This window comes from Hyperolius riggenbachi, chromosome 5, assembly GCF_040937935.1.
Source record: "Hyperolius riggenbachi isolate aHypRig1 chromosome 5, aHypRig1.pri, whole genome shotgun sequence".
Lineage (NCBI taxonomy): Eukaryota > Metazoa > Chordata > Amphibia > Anura > Hyperoliidae > Hyperolius > Hyperolius riggenbachi.
The window spans coordinates 378828817-378844766 of NC_090650.1; the positions used below are offsets into that span (position 1 = coordinate 378828817).

Sequence of the window (15950 nt, forward strand, 5' to 3'; positions counted from 1 at the left end):
AGTCTTGGGGCGGGCAGCAGCCCTCCGGGATCCATGCCTCATTCATTTTGATAAAGGTGAGGTACTTAACACTTTTGTGACTTAGGCGACTTCTCTTCTCTGTGACAATGCCTCCAGCTGCGCTGAAGGTCCTTTCTGACAGGACGCTTGCGGCAGGGCAGGAGAGAAGTTGGATGGCAAATTGGGACAGCTCTGGCCACAGGTCAAGCCTGCGCACCCAGTAGTTCAAGGGTTCCTCATCGCTGTTCACAGCAGTGTCTACATCCACACTTAAGGCCAGGTAGTCGGCTACCTGCCGTTCCAGGCGTTGGTGGAGGGTGGATCCGGAAGGGCTACGGCGAGGCGTTGGACTAAAGAATGTCCGCATGTCCGACATCACCATGAGATCGCTGGAGCGTCCTGTCTTTGACTGCGTGGACACGGGAGGAGGATTAGTGGCAGTGGTACCTTGCTGGCGTTGTGCTGTCACATCACCCTTAAAGGCATTGTAAAGCATAGTTGACAGCTGGTTCTGCATGTGCTGCATCCTTTCCACCTTCCGGTGAGTTGGTAACAGGTCCGCCACTTTGTGCCTGTACCGAGGGTCTAGTAGTGTGGCCACCCAGTACAGCTCATTCCCCTTGAGGTTTTTTATACGGGGGTCCCTCAACAGGCAGGACAGCATAAAAGACGACATCTGCACAAAGTCGGATCCAGTACCCTCCATCTCCTCTTGCTCTTCCTCAGTGACGTCACGTAAGTCAACCTCCTCCCCCCAGCCGCGAACAATACCACGGGAAGGTTGAGCAGCACAAGCCCCCTGCGACGCCTGCTGCGGGTGTTCTCCTGCCGCCGTCCCCTCCTCCTCCTCCTCCTCCTCCTCCCCCAAAGAAACACCTTGCTCATCATCCTCTGAGTCTGACTCGTCTTCTGCACACGACTTCTCTTCTTCCTCCTCCTCCCCCCTCTGTGCTGCCGCAGGTGTTGAGGAAACAGCTGGGTCTGATGAAAATTGGTCCCATGCCTGTTCCTGCCGTAACGGTTCTTGGTCACGCTCATTCACAGCTTCATCCGCCACTCTACGCACAGCACGCTCCAAGAAGTAAGCGTAGGGAATTAAGTCGCTGATGGTGCCCTCACTGCGGCTCACCAGGTTGGTCACCTCCTCAAACGGCCGCATGAGCCTGCATGCATTTTTCATCATTGTCCAGTTGTCGGGCTAGAACATCCCCATCTTCCCAGACTGTTTCGCAAATGAGGCGTCTCACCGGCATGTCTTTTTTCCGCTGAATTTCTGCAAATCGTGCCATGGCTGTGTAAGACCGCCTCAAATGCCCACAGAACTTCCTGGCCTGCTTCAGGACATCCGCTAAGCCAGGGTACTTTGCCACAAATCTTTGAACAACTAGATTCATGACATGTGCCATGCAGGGTATGTGTGTCAGCTTCCCCATATGCAAAGCGGCAAGCAGATTGCTGCCGTTGTCGCACACCACATTGCCTATCTCCAGGTGGTGCGGGGTCAGCCACTCATCCACCTGTTTCTTAAGAGCAGCCAGGAGAGCTGCTCCAGTGTGACTCTCCGCTTTGAGACAAGACATGTCTAAGATGGCGTGACAGCGTCGTACCTGGCATGCAGCATAGGCCCTGCGGAGCTGGGGCTGTGTAGCTGGAGAGGGGAACTGCCACTCAGCCAAGGAGGAGGAGGACAGCGAAGAGCATGTAGCAGGAGGAGAGGAGGTGGCAGGAGGCCTGCCTGCAAGCCGTGGAGGTGTCACAATTTGGTCCGCTGCGCCCTGCTTGCCATCGTTCACCACCAGGTTCACCCAATGGGCTGTGTACGTAATGTAGCGGCCCTGCCCGTGCTTGGCAGACCAGGCATCCGTGGTCAGGTGTACCCTTGACCCAACGCTCTTCGCAAGAGATGACATAACTTGCCTCTCAACTTCATGGTGCAGTTGGGGTATGGCCTTTCTCGAAAAATAAGTGCGGCCTGGCATCTTCCACTGCGGTGTTCCGATGGCCACAAATTTACGGAAGGCCTCAGAGTCCACCAGCTGGTATGGTAACAGCTGCCGAGCTAACAGTTCCGCCACGCCAGCTGTCAGACGCCGGGCAAGGGGGTGACTGGCCGAAATTGGCTTCTTCCGCTCAAACATTTCCTTCACGGACACCTGACTGCTGCTGTGGGCAGAGGAGCAGGAACCGCTCAAGGGCAGAGGCGGAGTGGAGGAGGGTGCCTGTGAAGGTGCAAGGGAGAAAGCGGCAGAAGCAGATGATGCACCTGAAGGAGGAAGAGGAGAAGGAGGGTGACTTTTCTTTTGTGTGCTGCTGCTGCTTTTGCTCAGGTGGCCATCCCATTGCTGTTTGTGCCTTTTCTCCAGGTGCCTTCGTAAGGCACTTGTCCCTACGTGAGTGTTGGCCTTTCCACGGCTCAATTTTTGTTGGCAGAGCGAACAGATGGCTTTGGTCCGATCTGAGGCACACACATTAAAAAATTTCCACACCGCTGAGCCACCCTGGGATGTGGGCACTATGGGGACCTCAGCAGCTGATGCTGAAGGGCAAGTTGGCTGGCTGTACATAGGTGGCGATACATGGTGCCGGACTCTGCCACCAGCTGTTTCTGACGAAGAGCTGCCCCAGCTTCTTTCAGCAACTTCTCTCCTCCTACTACTCTCTGACTCCCCCTCTGAACTGTCCCACTCTTCATCTCCTCTATTGGGAACATACAGAGGATCCCTATCATCGTCAGCATCGTAATCATCCTGCCCAGCTTCGCTTGCCTCAGAAAAATCCAAACATGCACCATCAGTAGGTCCTTCATCCTCCTTACACGTTACATCCATAGTGTTGCCGCGTAACGCAGACATATGAGCTGGTGAAAAATCATCTGGCTGTAACAACAATGGCTGTGCATCAGTGATTTCACCACTAAATAATTCTTGCGAAGTGTCAAATGCAGTGGAAGTGGTGCTAGTAGTAGCGCTGGTGGCTGAGCAAGATGAGGTGTTCTGTGTCGCTAAATACTCAACCACGTCCTGACAATCTTGGGAGGTGATGGGACGTGCCTTCTTCCGAGCACTGTACTGTGGGCCAGGTCCACACGAAATTACATTTACACGACCTCGCGCAGACCTGCCGGGTGGCCTTCCTCTGGCTCTGGCACTACCTCTTCCTCTACCTGTTTTGTCCATATCGGGTATGCACGGAGTGGTATATTACACTGCGTGCACTCACGTAGGTAGGTGGGTTCACTTAACTGCACAGGTATGCGCACTGATGCGGTGGGTTCACTGAACACAACAGGTATGCAGTGGCGGGTTCACTGAACACAACAGGTATGCAGTGGTGGGTTCACTGAACACAACAGGTATGCAGTGGCGGGTTCACTGAACACAACAGGTATGCAGTGGCGGGTTCACTGAACACAACAGGTATGCAGTGGCGGGTTCACTGAACACAACAGGTATGCAGTGGCGGGTTCACTGAACAGTACAGGTATACAGTGGCGGGTTCACTGAACACAACAGGTATGCAGTGGCGGGTTCACTGAACACAACAGGTATGCAGTGGCGGGTTCACTGAACAGTACAGGTATACAGTGGCGGGTTCACTGAACACAACAGGTATGCAGTGGCGGGTTCACTGAACACAACAGGTATGCAGTGGTGGGTTCACTGAACAGGTATACAGTGGCGGGTCCACTGAACAGAACAGGTATGCAGTGGCGGGTTCACTGAACACAACAGGTATGCAGTGGTGGGTTCACTGAACAGGTATGCAGTGGTGGGTTCACTGAACACAACAGGTATGCAGTGGCGGGTTCACTGAACAGTACAGGTATACAGTGGCAGGTTCACTGAACAGAACAGGTATGCAGTGGCGGGTTCACTGAACAGTACAGGTATACAGTGGCAGGTTCACTGAACACAACAGGTATGCAGTGGCGGGTTCACTGAACACAACAGGTATGCAGTGGCGGGTTCACTGAACACAACAGGTATGCAGTGGCGGGTTCACTGAACAGGTATGCAGTGGCGGGTTCACTGAACAGTACAGGTATACAGTGGCGGGTTCACTGAACACAACAGGTATGCAGTGGCGGGTTCACTGAACAGAACAGGTATACACTGGCGGGTTCACAGAACAGGTATGCAGTGGCAGGTTCACTGAACACAACAGGTATGCAGTGGCGGTTCACTAAACAGGTATACAGTGGCGGGTCCACTGAACAGAACAGGTATGCAGTGGCGGGTTCACTGAACACAACAGGTATGCAGTGGTGGGTTCACTGAACAGGTATGCAGTGGTGGGTTCACAGAACAGGTATGCAGTGGTGGGTTCACAGAACAGGTATGCAGTGGTGGGTTCACAGCACAGTTATGCAGTGGTGGGTTCACAGAACAGGTATGCAGTGGTGGGTTCACAGCACAGGTATGCAGTGGCAGGTTCACTGAACAGGTATGCAGTGATGGGTTCACAGCACAGGTATGCAGTGGCAGGTTCACTGAACAGGTATGCAGTGATGGGTTCACAGCACAGGTATGCAGTGGTGGGTTCACAGAACAGGTATGCAGTGGTGGGTTCACAGCACAGGTATGCAGTGGCAGGTTCACTGAACAGGTATGCAGTGATGGGTTCACAGAACAGGTATGCAGTGATGGGTTCACTGAACAGGTATGCAGTGGTGGGTTCACAGAACAGGTATGCAGTGGTGGGTTCACAGAACAGGTATGCAGTGGTGGGTTCACAGAACAGGTATGCAGTGGTGGGTTCACAGCACAGTTATGCAGTGGTGGGTTCACAGAACAGGTATGCAGTGGTGGGTTCACAGCACAGGTATGCAGTGGCAGGTTCACTGAACAGGTATGCAGTGATGGGTTCACAGCACAGGTATGCAGTGGCAGGTTCACTGAACAGGTATGCAGTGATGGGTTCACAGCACAGGTATGCAGTGGCAGGTTCACTGAACAGGTATGCAGTGGTGGGTTCACAGTACAGGTATGCAGTGGTGGGTTCACAGAACAGGTATGCAGCCAGCCAGGAACAAGTTAAGCCTAACTAATCTTTCCCTGAGAGACAGTCTGCAGCAGCTCGCCCTACTCTCACTAACGCAGGCAGCACACGAGTGACCGTAATGGCCGCTGCTGCCTGCCTTATATAAGGGGGGTGAAGCTCCAGGGGCTAGTGTAGCCTAATTGGCTACACTGGGCCTGCTGACTGTGATGTAGAGGGTCAAAGTTGACCCTCAAGGTGCATTATGGGGCGAACCGAACTTCCGCAAAGGTTCGCCAGCGGGACGCGAACGCGAACCACCGAAGTTCGCGTGGAACCGTTCGCCGGCGAACCGTTCGGCCCATCTCTAATCTTCACCTGCGCAATGCAGCCAGGCTCCATTGACAAACCCTTGACTATGCAGTTAAGGGGGTCCTAGCGCCAGAACAGCTGGGTGGAGAGGGACGGGGAGGCCTCTGGATTATCCAGAAGGTTCCCTGTACTGAGCTAAGTATCTAATTTGGGCAGTTTTTCCCTACAGGTACACTTTAGCAAGGTGGAGTTTCCGGTAGGCACACTAAAAATGTCAGGTGCAATACCTGAATGTGGCTACTGCACTGATGAACTCCTCTGGATGGGAGGGCAGTGTGCTGTCATATGATGCTGCTGTTGCCATGGAAACCCAACACTGGAAGCAGCAAGGCGAGTTAACCCTCTCCTTATCGACCACTTACAACTCTGCAGGGAGGGAAGAGGGAGATTTTTAAATAAGAAGCCCGTGGTCTACTTCTGGTGGCCATATAATATATGACTGAACAGAGGCGCCAAAAGAATAAAAGCAGTATTTAAAATATTAAAAATTGCTTAGGAGGCAGTGGTGGACTTACCTCCCTCAAGCAGACACAGGAGACTGTGTATTTCAACAAAAACGTAAATTTATTGGTACACTCCAGGGTATTGTTTACAACGCGTTTCGCAGGTCTATACCCGCTTCTTCAGGCAGTAGAGGTAGGAGTACACAGCACAGTGTCAGAGTCACACCTGGCGCCTTTGTCGACTCCTACCTCTACTGCCTGAAGAAGCGGGTATAGACCTGCGAAACGCGTTGTAAACAATACCCTGGGGTGTACCAATAAATTTACGTTTTTGTTGAAATACACAGTCTCCTGTGTCTGCTTGAGGGAGGTAAGTCCACCACTGCCTCCTAAGCAATTTTTAATATTTTAAATACTGCTTTTATTCTTTTGGCGCCTCTGTTCAGTCATATATTATATTACATATCCACCCTTGGTGGAGGGGGATACCCCTTTGTTCTTCTTCACGTCTACAGAGAGCGACTTCTTAGTCCTGAGTGAGGACAGGCCAATCTCCTCACCTGCTTATACAGTGGTTGCCTGGAGGTAACCCTGGTTTGTGAGTATATACATTACTCTTTATTATACCAATTTTGCCTTGACTTACTACACTATATTGGGCTCTCGGTTCTCCCCTCTCTTACACTTCTGGTGGCCAGGCCACTTAAACATTGCCCAGACTGTGCTAATGTGTGACAACTGTTCCCAAACCCTATATGACCAATCACAACAGGAGATAGGAAGCCAGAACAATACAATATGATACAATAACATTTGTAATGTGCTTTTCTCCCATAGGACTTAAAGCGCATAGTTGTGTCTCAGATTAATACAGGGTTGCAGGCTGGGTTGTGTTACAGAGGAGATAGTGAGATGTTCATGAATGCCAGACTGAAGAGGTAGGTTTTCAGTTTAGACTTAAATGCTTCCAGGGATGGAGCTGTCCTGATTGGGTGTGGAAAGGAGTTCCAAAGTGTAGGGGCAGCATGACAAAAGGCTCTGTCTCCAAAGGTTTTGAGGTGGAACATTACATGTGCAGGGCCGGCGCTTCCATTAAGGCAAGGGGGAAATTGCCCCAGGGCCCCGAGCACTGCTGTGGCCCCAGCCTCCCCCTGCCTCAACATTGTGGTCACTCTGCCGCCCCCTTTCCCCACGCGGGCCGGGCAGAACCCTGACCTCCCTCCTAATTAATCTACGCTAACAAATGTATCCTCTAACGGGGCTCCAGCACAAGAGCAGCATTTGTACTTTACTTGTCTCGGCTGCTGTGCTGGAGCCGCTTACCCGTCTTCATTCTATTTCCTGTACCCGGCGCATGTTACACATGATATGATGCACCGGGTCACACAGGAAGTAGAATGAAGACGGGCAAGCGGCTCCAGCACAGCACCCGAGACAGGTAAAGTACAAATGCTGCTCTTGTGCTGGGACCCCGCTAGAGGATACATTTGTTAGCACAGATTAATTAGGAGGGAGGTCGGGGCTATGCCCGCAAAGGGGGGGCAGCGGTCTCGCATCAGGCCAGTACCTGTCATTTTTCTGAGGGATGGGGGCCCCAGGATTACCTTACCTTTGCCCCGGGGCCCCATTGGAGGTTAAACTGGCCCTGTACATGTGCATACATGCATCTGCTATGGCCTGTGTCTCCATGCAGCATTGAATGCCTCCGATACCTGCACATGTTGGCACTCTCATTTTCCTCTTTTCTTTTACTGCTTACAGCCATGCACATTTGAAGCTCTTGAGGGCCACATACAATGGTGTGGTGGGCTGAATTCGGCCCACGGGCCTTGAGTTTGACACCAGTGCAATAGGTTAGAAGTTTTTTTCAAACCTGTCCTCGTGACTTCCCAACGGTGCATGTTTTGCAGGCAACCTCATCTATGCCCAGGTGGGGCAATTAGTGTCTCAGCTAGGTGGATTCCATGTGGCTGACACACTAATTACCCCACCTGTGCATAGCTGAAGTTGCCTGCAAAACATGCACTGTTGGGGAGTCACGAGGTCAGGTTTGAAAAACACTGGGTTAGAAGGTAGAAGAATAGAATGGAAAGTTATGTATGTATTATAAATTTATATATTTTGTTTCATCCTTAGGTTGCCTGTCTGATATCGTGCCTCCTAGTCCTTTTGGTCATTTATTTCGTGGCACCCCTCCTGTACTGGCTACCGATGGTAAGCATACAAGCAGTATAAAGGAATAAAAGCACTGAGGAAACCTACCACACAATGAACGTACCTTACAATGAAAAGTGCATAATTACTGGTCACCTTGCATTTGGGATGCTGCTGGGATCCTGGAAGATCAGTTGCACCTTGAAACACGGAACTGCGTGACGTACCAAGCTTGCTGTGGTGAAAAGTGGTCCTGGTCATGACAGGTTGCAGGTGGAGCCAAACAGTGGTGTAACCAAACGTCCGTGGGGTTTCCAGCAACATGTTTGGATTAACCCTCCCTCTTCTTGAATAAAAATAGGGGCCTTATTACCATACAATTAACCACATGGGATGTAACAAGATATTATCAACAACAACGACTTCTTAGATCATGTAACAATGGTATAACTGTACATTTGAAATCAGGGCTGGGATAAGGTCCTCCAGCTACCAAGGCAGATATGCTAGAACACACCCCCTAACCCATCAGACCATAACTGCTTGCTCAGTCCTTGCTCCCTTCCTATTCCATTACAGGCTCAGAATAATATACACAGTTGCTGCCCAGCACATCCCTGTAGATTCTTGCCCACTTACTCAGTATGGGGGGGTGGGGGGGTCCTTTTCCTGCTAGTCTTTATCTTACCCCCTGTGGTTTGTAAAATTGTACTGTATATGATATAATGGTGTACATTTTTACTTCACATGGGATACACTGTAAATTCAACCTACCTTTTCCCCATTAAACTATAAACGGACCCTAACATATTGAATCTATAACAAATCTGGGAGGAAGGGAGGCCTATATCAAATGATTGGTGCGACGACTATTACTTGGTCCATTTAAAATCACAAGATTAAATATGTGATACGCTTCAGTAAGTAATTCAGGGACAGCAAAAATTTTAAAATGGGCAAACACTGGCTAAATCATTTATAAATGAATATTGTAAATAAATATTCATTATGTTATTTTGACTACAGTTCCTCTTTATTTAGGGCTTCATTACACTGACATAAAAATGATTATAATTTATAAGCACATAACAGTTTCTTATAACTGAATGTAGTTCACAAGCTGACAAAGGCTGCAGATGTAAGCTGTACACTTATACCCAAACCTTTCTCTGTGCTTGTATTGCAGTGTGTATTGGCAAGTGTTATTGTTGTGGGACTGAAAGGAATGCTCATACAATTCAGAGACTTAAAGAAATATTGGAATGTCGATAAGTATGATTGGGTAAGTACTGAGCAGAAGAGTCTAAAGTTGGCTATTAATGGTCCAATCTCTAGCAAAAAATCAGATTGTGAACGATTATAAAAATAGTTGTCCGATTGGATTTTCATCAAACCAAAATTTGGATTTTCTTGTTGGTTGTGATAGGTAGGAAACAAAGATTGGCTCGTTGATGGTGTAGTGAACGATTTCACTTCCGATCAGAATTTTCTGATCGCTCGAACAATTTTTCGCTGGAAAAATGGATTCTTAGTGGCCACCTTAATTTTCTTCTTAACTCTAATAGATTATTCACAGCATATTATATACAACCAGCATTTTTTTTTTTACTAGACCATCATTCAAAGGGTTAACACAGGCCTTAAAAGCTTCCCTGCCAGAAGAGCTGCTTCCTGAAAGTTAAACAATGTAATCTTGTGTTTACTTAAAGAGACTCTGAAGCGAGAATAAATCTCGCTTCAGAGCTCACAGTGAAGGAAGACTGAGAGGGGCGGGGGAGAGGCAGAGATACGCGCTGACAGACGCGCGTGGGGCAGGGCTGCGGCGGTTAGCCCTGCCCCAACCAGGAAGAGGGGATGCGCTGCACGGAGGGGGATTTGGGGGTGAAGGGACCCCCGTTTAGCGGCGCGATAGCGGCGGTTTAGCAGGGGCACACATGCCCCTGCTATCTATGAGGTCTGAAGCGAGATTTATTCTCGCTTCAGACTCTCTTTAAGGCTGCTTCCACACAGGGACGTTACAGGCGCACGTTAGTGCAGCCTGTAACGCTCCCCAACTCACAGCAATACAAAGTCAATGGGGCTGTTCACACTGCCCACGTTGCGTTACATGTAACGCTGCACGTTCTTCAGAGCGTACAGCATACTATAGCGTTCCAGCGGCTTAAGCCACGTTAGACTGTTTGCACATGCTCAGTGTTGGGGCGGAGAGGAGGCGGGGAGAGGCCGCTACGTAGCCGCGCACATGGCTACTCAATATGCACTGCACTGGTGGCCGCTGATTGGCTGGCGGTACCACGTGATTCACTCCGCATCACGTGGTCCCGCGGGCCAATCAGCGCCACTCTCACTGCCCTAATGTGGAAAGAGCCGCTTAACGCGGCTCACTCAACGTCCTCTACCAACACCGGCAGGCGTTGTGTTAGGGGCACGTTATGCGACCATAACGTCCCCTCTAACGCAACGTCTTAGTGTGTAAGTAGCCTAAATGTATCAAGTGTGGAATGTGACACATTCTCTGACTGTGCAGGAGCTCCCGGACACAGATAGAGAGTCAAACCATGTCTGCCTGAATTAATGAATAAAAGCAGTTATTAATAAAATGCAAAGTTAGCTCATAAAGCAAAATACTGAACTTTTGGGAAGCTATAACAATAAATGAATAATTATACTTATGCACAAATGCAAATATGATAACCGTATGGCATATAAAAAGTAGGAAAACATGTTTTTATTAAATATTATGTCCGGGTTTTAAACCGCTTTAAGGCCAGTTTTATAGTTGCTCCACCCCCATCGTATTGCACAGCAACGCAGAAAACGTCATTCATATGACCCTGCCGCAGAGTGCGTCGACAGGGTCATATGCATAGCATGCCCCCCTAGCATGCCCTTTGCTGCCCGTCGCCACCCCTTGCCCATTGATGTACTCCCTGCTAGACAGGAAGTAGGTCACTAGGAGTCCCGGCTTTCCCCGTTGTAGTCATGTTGTTCCATGCATGCGGGGCGCACCGTCGCCACCAACATTTTTAACCTTTCCGTGTCACCCATTGACTTTTATTACTTCCGCCAGGCGTACATGGCATTTCGGTGGCGGGGCTTTTTGGCACCAAATGATGGCTCACCCTGCTGCAAAAATTTGTGGGGGTGTTAAATACTATTCCCCCTCTGAGTCATCACAACTAAGAGAGAGAAGTAATTTGGGGTCTGGCAATCGCTGGATCCAGGAATTACACGTGCACGGGACGCAGACTATAGCATTGCTGCTATAGCCTCGTCAAGCTACACAGTGCGCGGCAAAGGTCAAAAAGCCCTGCGTTGTCCGCAGCTGCATCGTTACGGAAGTCCAGCGGTAATACACTGTTGACTTTGCACCGGCTCGCCGACTGATTGGGAACTTCAAGCACAACGCGATGTGGCCCTGCAAGTGTGCTAGGCCCTATTTGTGCTAGGCCCTATTGCCTTGCATTGTCGTTGCATTACCCTGCAGTAAAACACGGTAATACAATGCACACTTACAAGACAAGTGTAAAAGGGGCCTACGTGGCCTATTTATGTAATGGTTACATTGGTAAATAAAAACAAAATCATGTGATCCCAGAACATAGAAGTGGTGACTGCTATGTGTCTCAGATCCTTTGGTTCTGATTGCATTATACAGGGAAATCATCGGACCTCAACAACTGGACCACAGATTACCCCAAATAGACTGTAGATAGCAGCAAAGAAGCCATTAGCAACAATAAAGACAATAAAATCCATGTTATATATACCAGGGGATGAGCAGCACAAACCAAATTATATGCAATACTATGCAAAGCATGCACGCAGCACTGGAGAACCCCAGTCTCCATAAGAAATATATAAATACAGATGGGCTGCAGCACACAACAGGAAAGCAGTGACAGGGGCTCTTGGTTACGCTTTAACGCGTTTAAGCTCACCAACTGCGCCAAAGTGCCCCCAATCTGGTGAGTCCTACTCTAACCAGGCAAAAATGCTTGTTCTTTTATCAGCGTTCTAGTGGGATCCATGCCAAAAGCCCAGGGGTCAGCTAAATGGGAGAAAGGAAATAAATTAAAAACACCTCACCTTCGACTAGCTACTGACTGAAATATGAGCTCCGCTCATTTATATGCTTAACTGTGCTAGAGGTGGCCGTGGTTATGCACGCTGACAGGGTAAATCTATATATACTATATATATATATATATATATATATATATCATTCTTGAGTTAATAAGTAACTTTTATTACAGCAGCAAATACAGCATTGCATAAAACAACACTTGAAGTGGAATTCAAAGTATGAAAATGGAAATATCTTTCTACTAGGAAATATACATTACCGTAAACCTTATGGTCACATGAATGTAGTGTTCTCTAAGAAGTGGCCTGCAGCAATCCTGTAATCTCCACCTTAGCTTAATAATTATTAAAGAGACACTGAAGCAGAAAAAAAATATATATGGTATAATGAATTGGTTGTGTACTATGAATAATTACTAGAATATTAGCAGCAAAGAAAATATTCTCATATTTTTATTTTCAGGTATATAGTGTTTTTTCTAACATTGCATCATTCTATAATATGTGCAGATTACACAACATTCAGCATTCAAAATGATTCTTTCAGAGCAGTCTGAACTAATGACCTCTCCTCTGGCAGAGAAAAAGAAAATTGTTCACTAACACTTGAGATAATAAAAGTCAGAAGACAGCCCTCTCCACCACTTTGAATGTCCTAGAGCTTAATGGCTTTTTTGCATAGAGATAACAACTGGAGTTTCTTATCTTTACTACACACACAAATCATAATATCATAATATCATAATTTTTTTTTCCGCTTCAGTGCCTCTTTAAGGCCTTTGTGAACAATGATTTTGTTCTTTGATGTCAGTAACTTGTGTGGGCGGGGTTAAGAAAGATTTCTAGTATAGATGAGGCTGAACACTATGTTGTAAAGGTTGCTGAAATGAAAATAGCTCAGAATTATGTATCTATGTATTTTCCAATACTCTGAAATGTACAACACCAGTAGTAGTATTAGTACTAGAAGTGATTGTAGTAGTAGTAACTGCAGTAGGGGCCGTAACAATAGCCCCTGCGACTGCAGAGGGGGCTGCTACTGTGCTGACTTGTTACAGAGTAGCAGCATCAGAGCATTGTAGTTTAACTGCTTCTGGCAACAGGACAGGTCCTCTTCACTCCTCTGCACTGTAGCCAGGCAACGTATCACCTGCGGCTTCCACTGGTCCTACCGCTGGAAGCAGACACTCTGCTGTTGCTACGTTTTTGTGTGTCTGTGGGAGGTGTCTTCAATTGGGGTGTACGAAACCATACTTTGGGGGTGGGAGGGTGTGGCCTAACCACAATTTCCCCAGAGGCCCCAGAAATTCCTAGTTGCGCACTAACTGTACTAATGTAGTAGCAGTAGTAGTAACTGCAGTGGAACTGTGGTAGCTGTAGTAGTAATTGCAATAGTAGTAGTAATAGTAGGGGTAATGGTGGTGTCGTAGTAGTAGTGGTTGTAATAGTACAGTAGTAGTAGAAGTAATTGTAATGGTAATCATAGTAGTATTGGTAGTCGTAGTAGTAATGAAAATGGTGCTCAAGGCCGGTGCTGCCATTAAGGCAAAGAGGGCAATTGCCCCAGGGCCCCCTGACTGCTGCCAGGCCCCCATGTGCCACTAGACGCCCCAGGTGGTCTTCCCTTAACTGCTCCCGAGTCCCCAGGGCCCATAGACAATGTGTGGCTACATTGTAATAACTCACCTGTCCCAGCGTGCTGCTTTTTCCATGCTCTGTCTTCATCCCTCACTGCCTGCCTCTGCATGACCCAGCACAAGTTATTTACACATAACATGTGCCGCAGGGAGAAGAGGCAGGCAGGGGTATGAAGACAGAGCATGGATGGAGCCTGGTGCTGGGACAGGTGAGTTATTACAATATAGCCACACATCGTGGAGGGGCCTCGGGGATCAGTTTGGGGGGGGGGGCGCTTACCCAAGTAGGGGAACAGCAACTGGATGGGGGGCCCCCAGAGGATAATTTTTGGGGGGCAGGGGACTAGCCCCCCCCCCCCATATTACGTTTGCCCCGTGGTCCCTGTGCTGCTTAAAGGGAACCTTAACTGAGAGTGATATGGATGTTTCCTGTTGAACAATACCAGTTGCCTGGCAGTCCAGCTGATCTCTGTGACTGCAATAGTGGCTGAATCACACCCTGAAACAAGCATGCAGCTAATCCAGTCTGACTTCAGTCAGAGCACCTGATCTGCATGCTTGTTCAGGGGCTGTGGCTAAAAGTGTTAGAGACACAGGATCAGCAGGCGATTCAGGCAACTGGTATTATTTTAAAAGGGAAAAAACCATATCCTTCTCAGTTTAGGTTCCCTTTAAGTGGACCCTGATGGTGCTAGTAGTAGTAGAGGTAATGGTGGTGGTAATTGTAGTAGTAATGGTGGTGGTAGTAGTAATAGTAGTAGTAGTTGCAGTGACAACGGTTGTGGAGGTAGTAGTGTTTGTAGTAGTAGTAGTGGTAATTGTACAATACTAGTAGTAGAAGTAGTAATTGTAATGGTAATCGTAAAAGTATTGGTATTGGTAGTAATGGTGGTGGTAGTTGCAGTAGTATTAGTAATAATAATGGAAATTGCAGTAGTAGTAATAGAAATAAGGGTGGTGGTAGTAGTATTAGTAGTAGTAATTGCAGTAGTAGTAATAGTAAAATTAAAATAATTAAATAATTTTAGGCAATTATTTTTTTTTTTAGCTTCAGATAACATGGCAAGTGTACACTTTAGCCAGGAATAAAAAAATCAGTTTCACTTTCCTGGAGCTTCTACCAGCCCCCTCCAGCCATCCGGTGCCCTGGCAGTCGCTCACGGATCCTGACCTCCGGTCCCCCGCCGCCAGCTAGTTTCGTTTTCGCTGACAGGCCCAACAGACCTTCTTTGCGTTCCCGTCCGCAATAGCATCCAGCCCCTGTACAGGACGTTATTGAGGATGGGAACATAAAGAAAATACACATGGCCAGGCCTGCGCAGGTGCAGAAAACCCGCCAACTTCCTGTCAGGGCCTGTCAGTGAAAACAAATGTAGCTGGCGGCGGGGGACCGGAGTCTCCGTGAGTGACTGTGAGAGAACGGGATGGCTGCAGGCAAGTAAAACTGATTTTTTAATCGTAGCTTAATTGTCCCTTTAAATCTCTGTCAAATGTTTGCTGCTGTCTGTGTCCTCACTATGAAAATAGCCCCTTGCTTCCCATACCTGCTGTACCTATTCATAGATCCTCAGTGACCCACATCTGTTTCCTCACTCACCCCTTTGATGAAACTTGTCCGCTTCAGTCAACTAGGCATGCAGGGGAAGAGTGATTGTTCTGACAGCTAAACCTGACAAGAGGCCAGAGAGGCATGGCTTTAGACTGACTGGGGAAGATGGGATGGATTGGAGGGTGAGCAGGCAGCAGGAAGCTGCTGGGGATCTGTAAAAAAGCTTGTGAACTCAAGCTTTGCCCTTTCATATTCCATGTACTAATGTACAAAGTAAGCTGATTATTTGCTAAATCTGTCTTTCTTTATGAACAGGTTATATGGGTTTGCACCTATATAATGACAATCTGCTTTGCTGCCAATGTCGGCTTATTGTTTGGTGTCCTCTTTAATATTGCAGTGGAAGTGTTCCGAATAACCAGGTAAGTTTTCTATATTCCCCTTATGTCAGTTATTGATTTTGACTGTGTTACTATAGTTACCAGCCTACAGTATGCAATACATCATTGCTGTTTATGTGAAGTGCGCTTCAAATGTCAGGTTACTGAGGTCATATCGTGAAGTATGACTTTGGCAGCTCCACATCTCCATTCATGCTTCCATCATGCCTCCTATCACACCTGCAGTCAAGCGTCCATCACACCTCCTATCACACCTCCAGTCATGCTTCCATCACACCTCCTATCACACCTGCAGTCATGCTTCCATCACACCTCCTATCACACCTCCAGT

At 48.1% G+C, this 15950-nt stretch overlaps 1 protein-coding gene across 6 annotated transcripts in view; it reads left to right on the forward strand.

Moving 5' to 3' along the window:
* The window catches only part of SLC26A7 (solute carrier family 26 member 7), a 114300-nt gene that overhangs the window by 64215 nt on the left and 34135 nt on the right, over positions 1-15950 (forward strand). For all 6 annotated transcript variants that reach the window (XM_068237625.1, XM_068237628.1, XM_068237629.1 and 3 more), the window contains 3 exons: positions 7929-8006; positions 9133-9228; positions 15534-15640. In XM_068237625.1, the coding sequence (XP_068093726.1) occupies positions 7929-8006; positions 9133-9228; positions 15534-15640 (281 nt within the window). The remainder of the gene's footprint in view (positions 1-7928; positions 8007-9132; positions 9229-15533; positions 15641-15950) is intronic.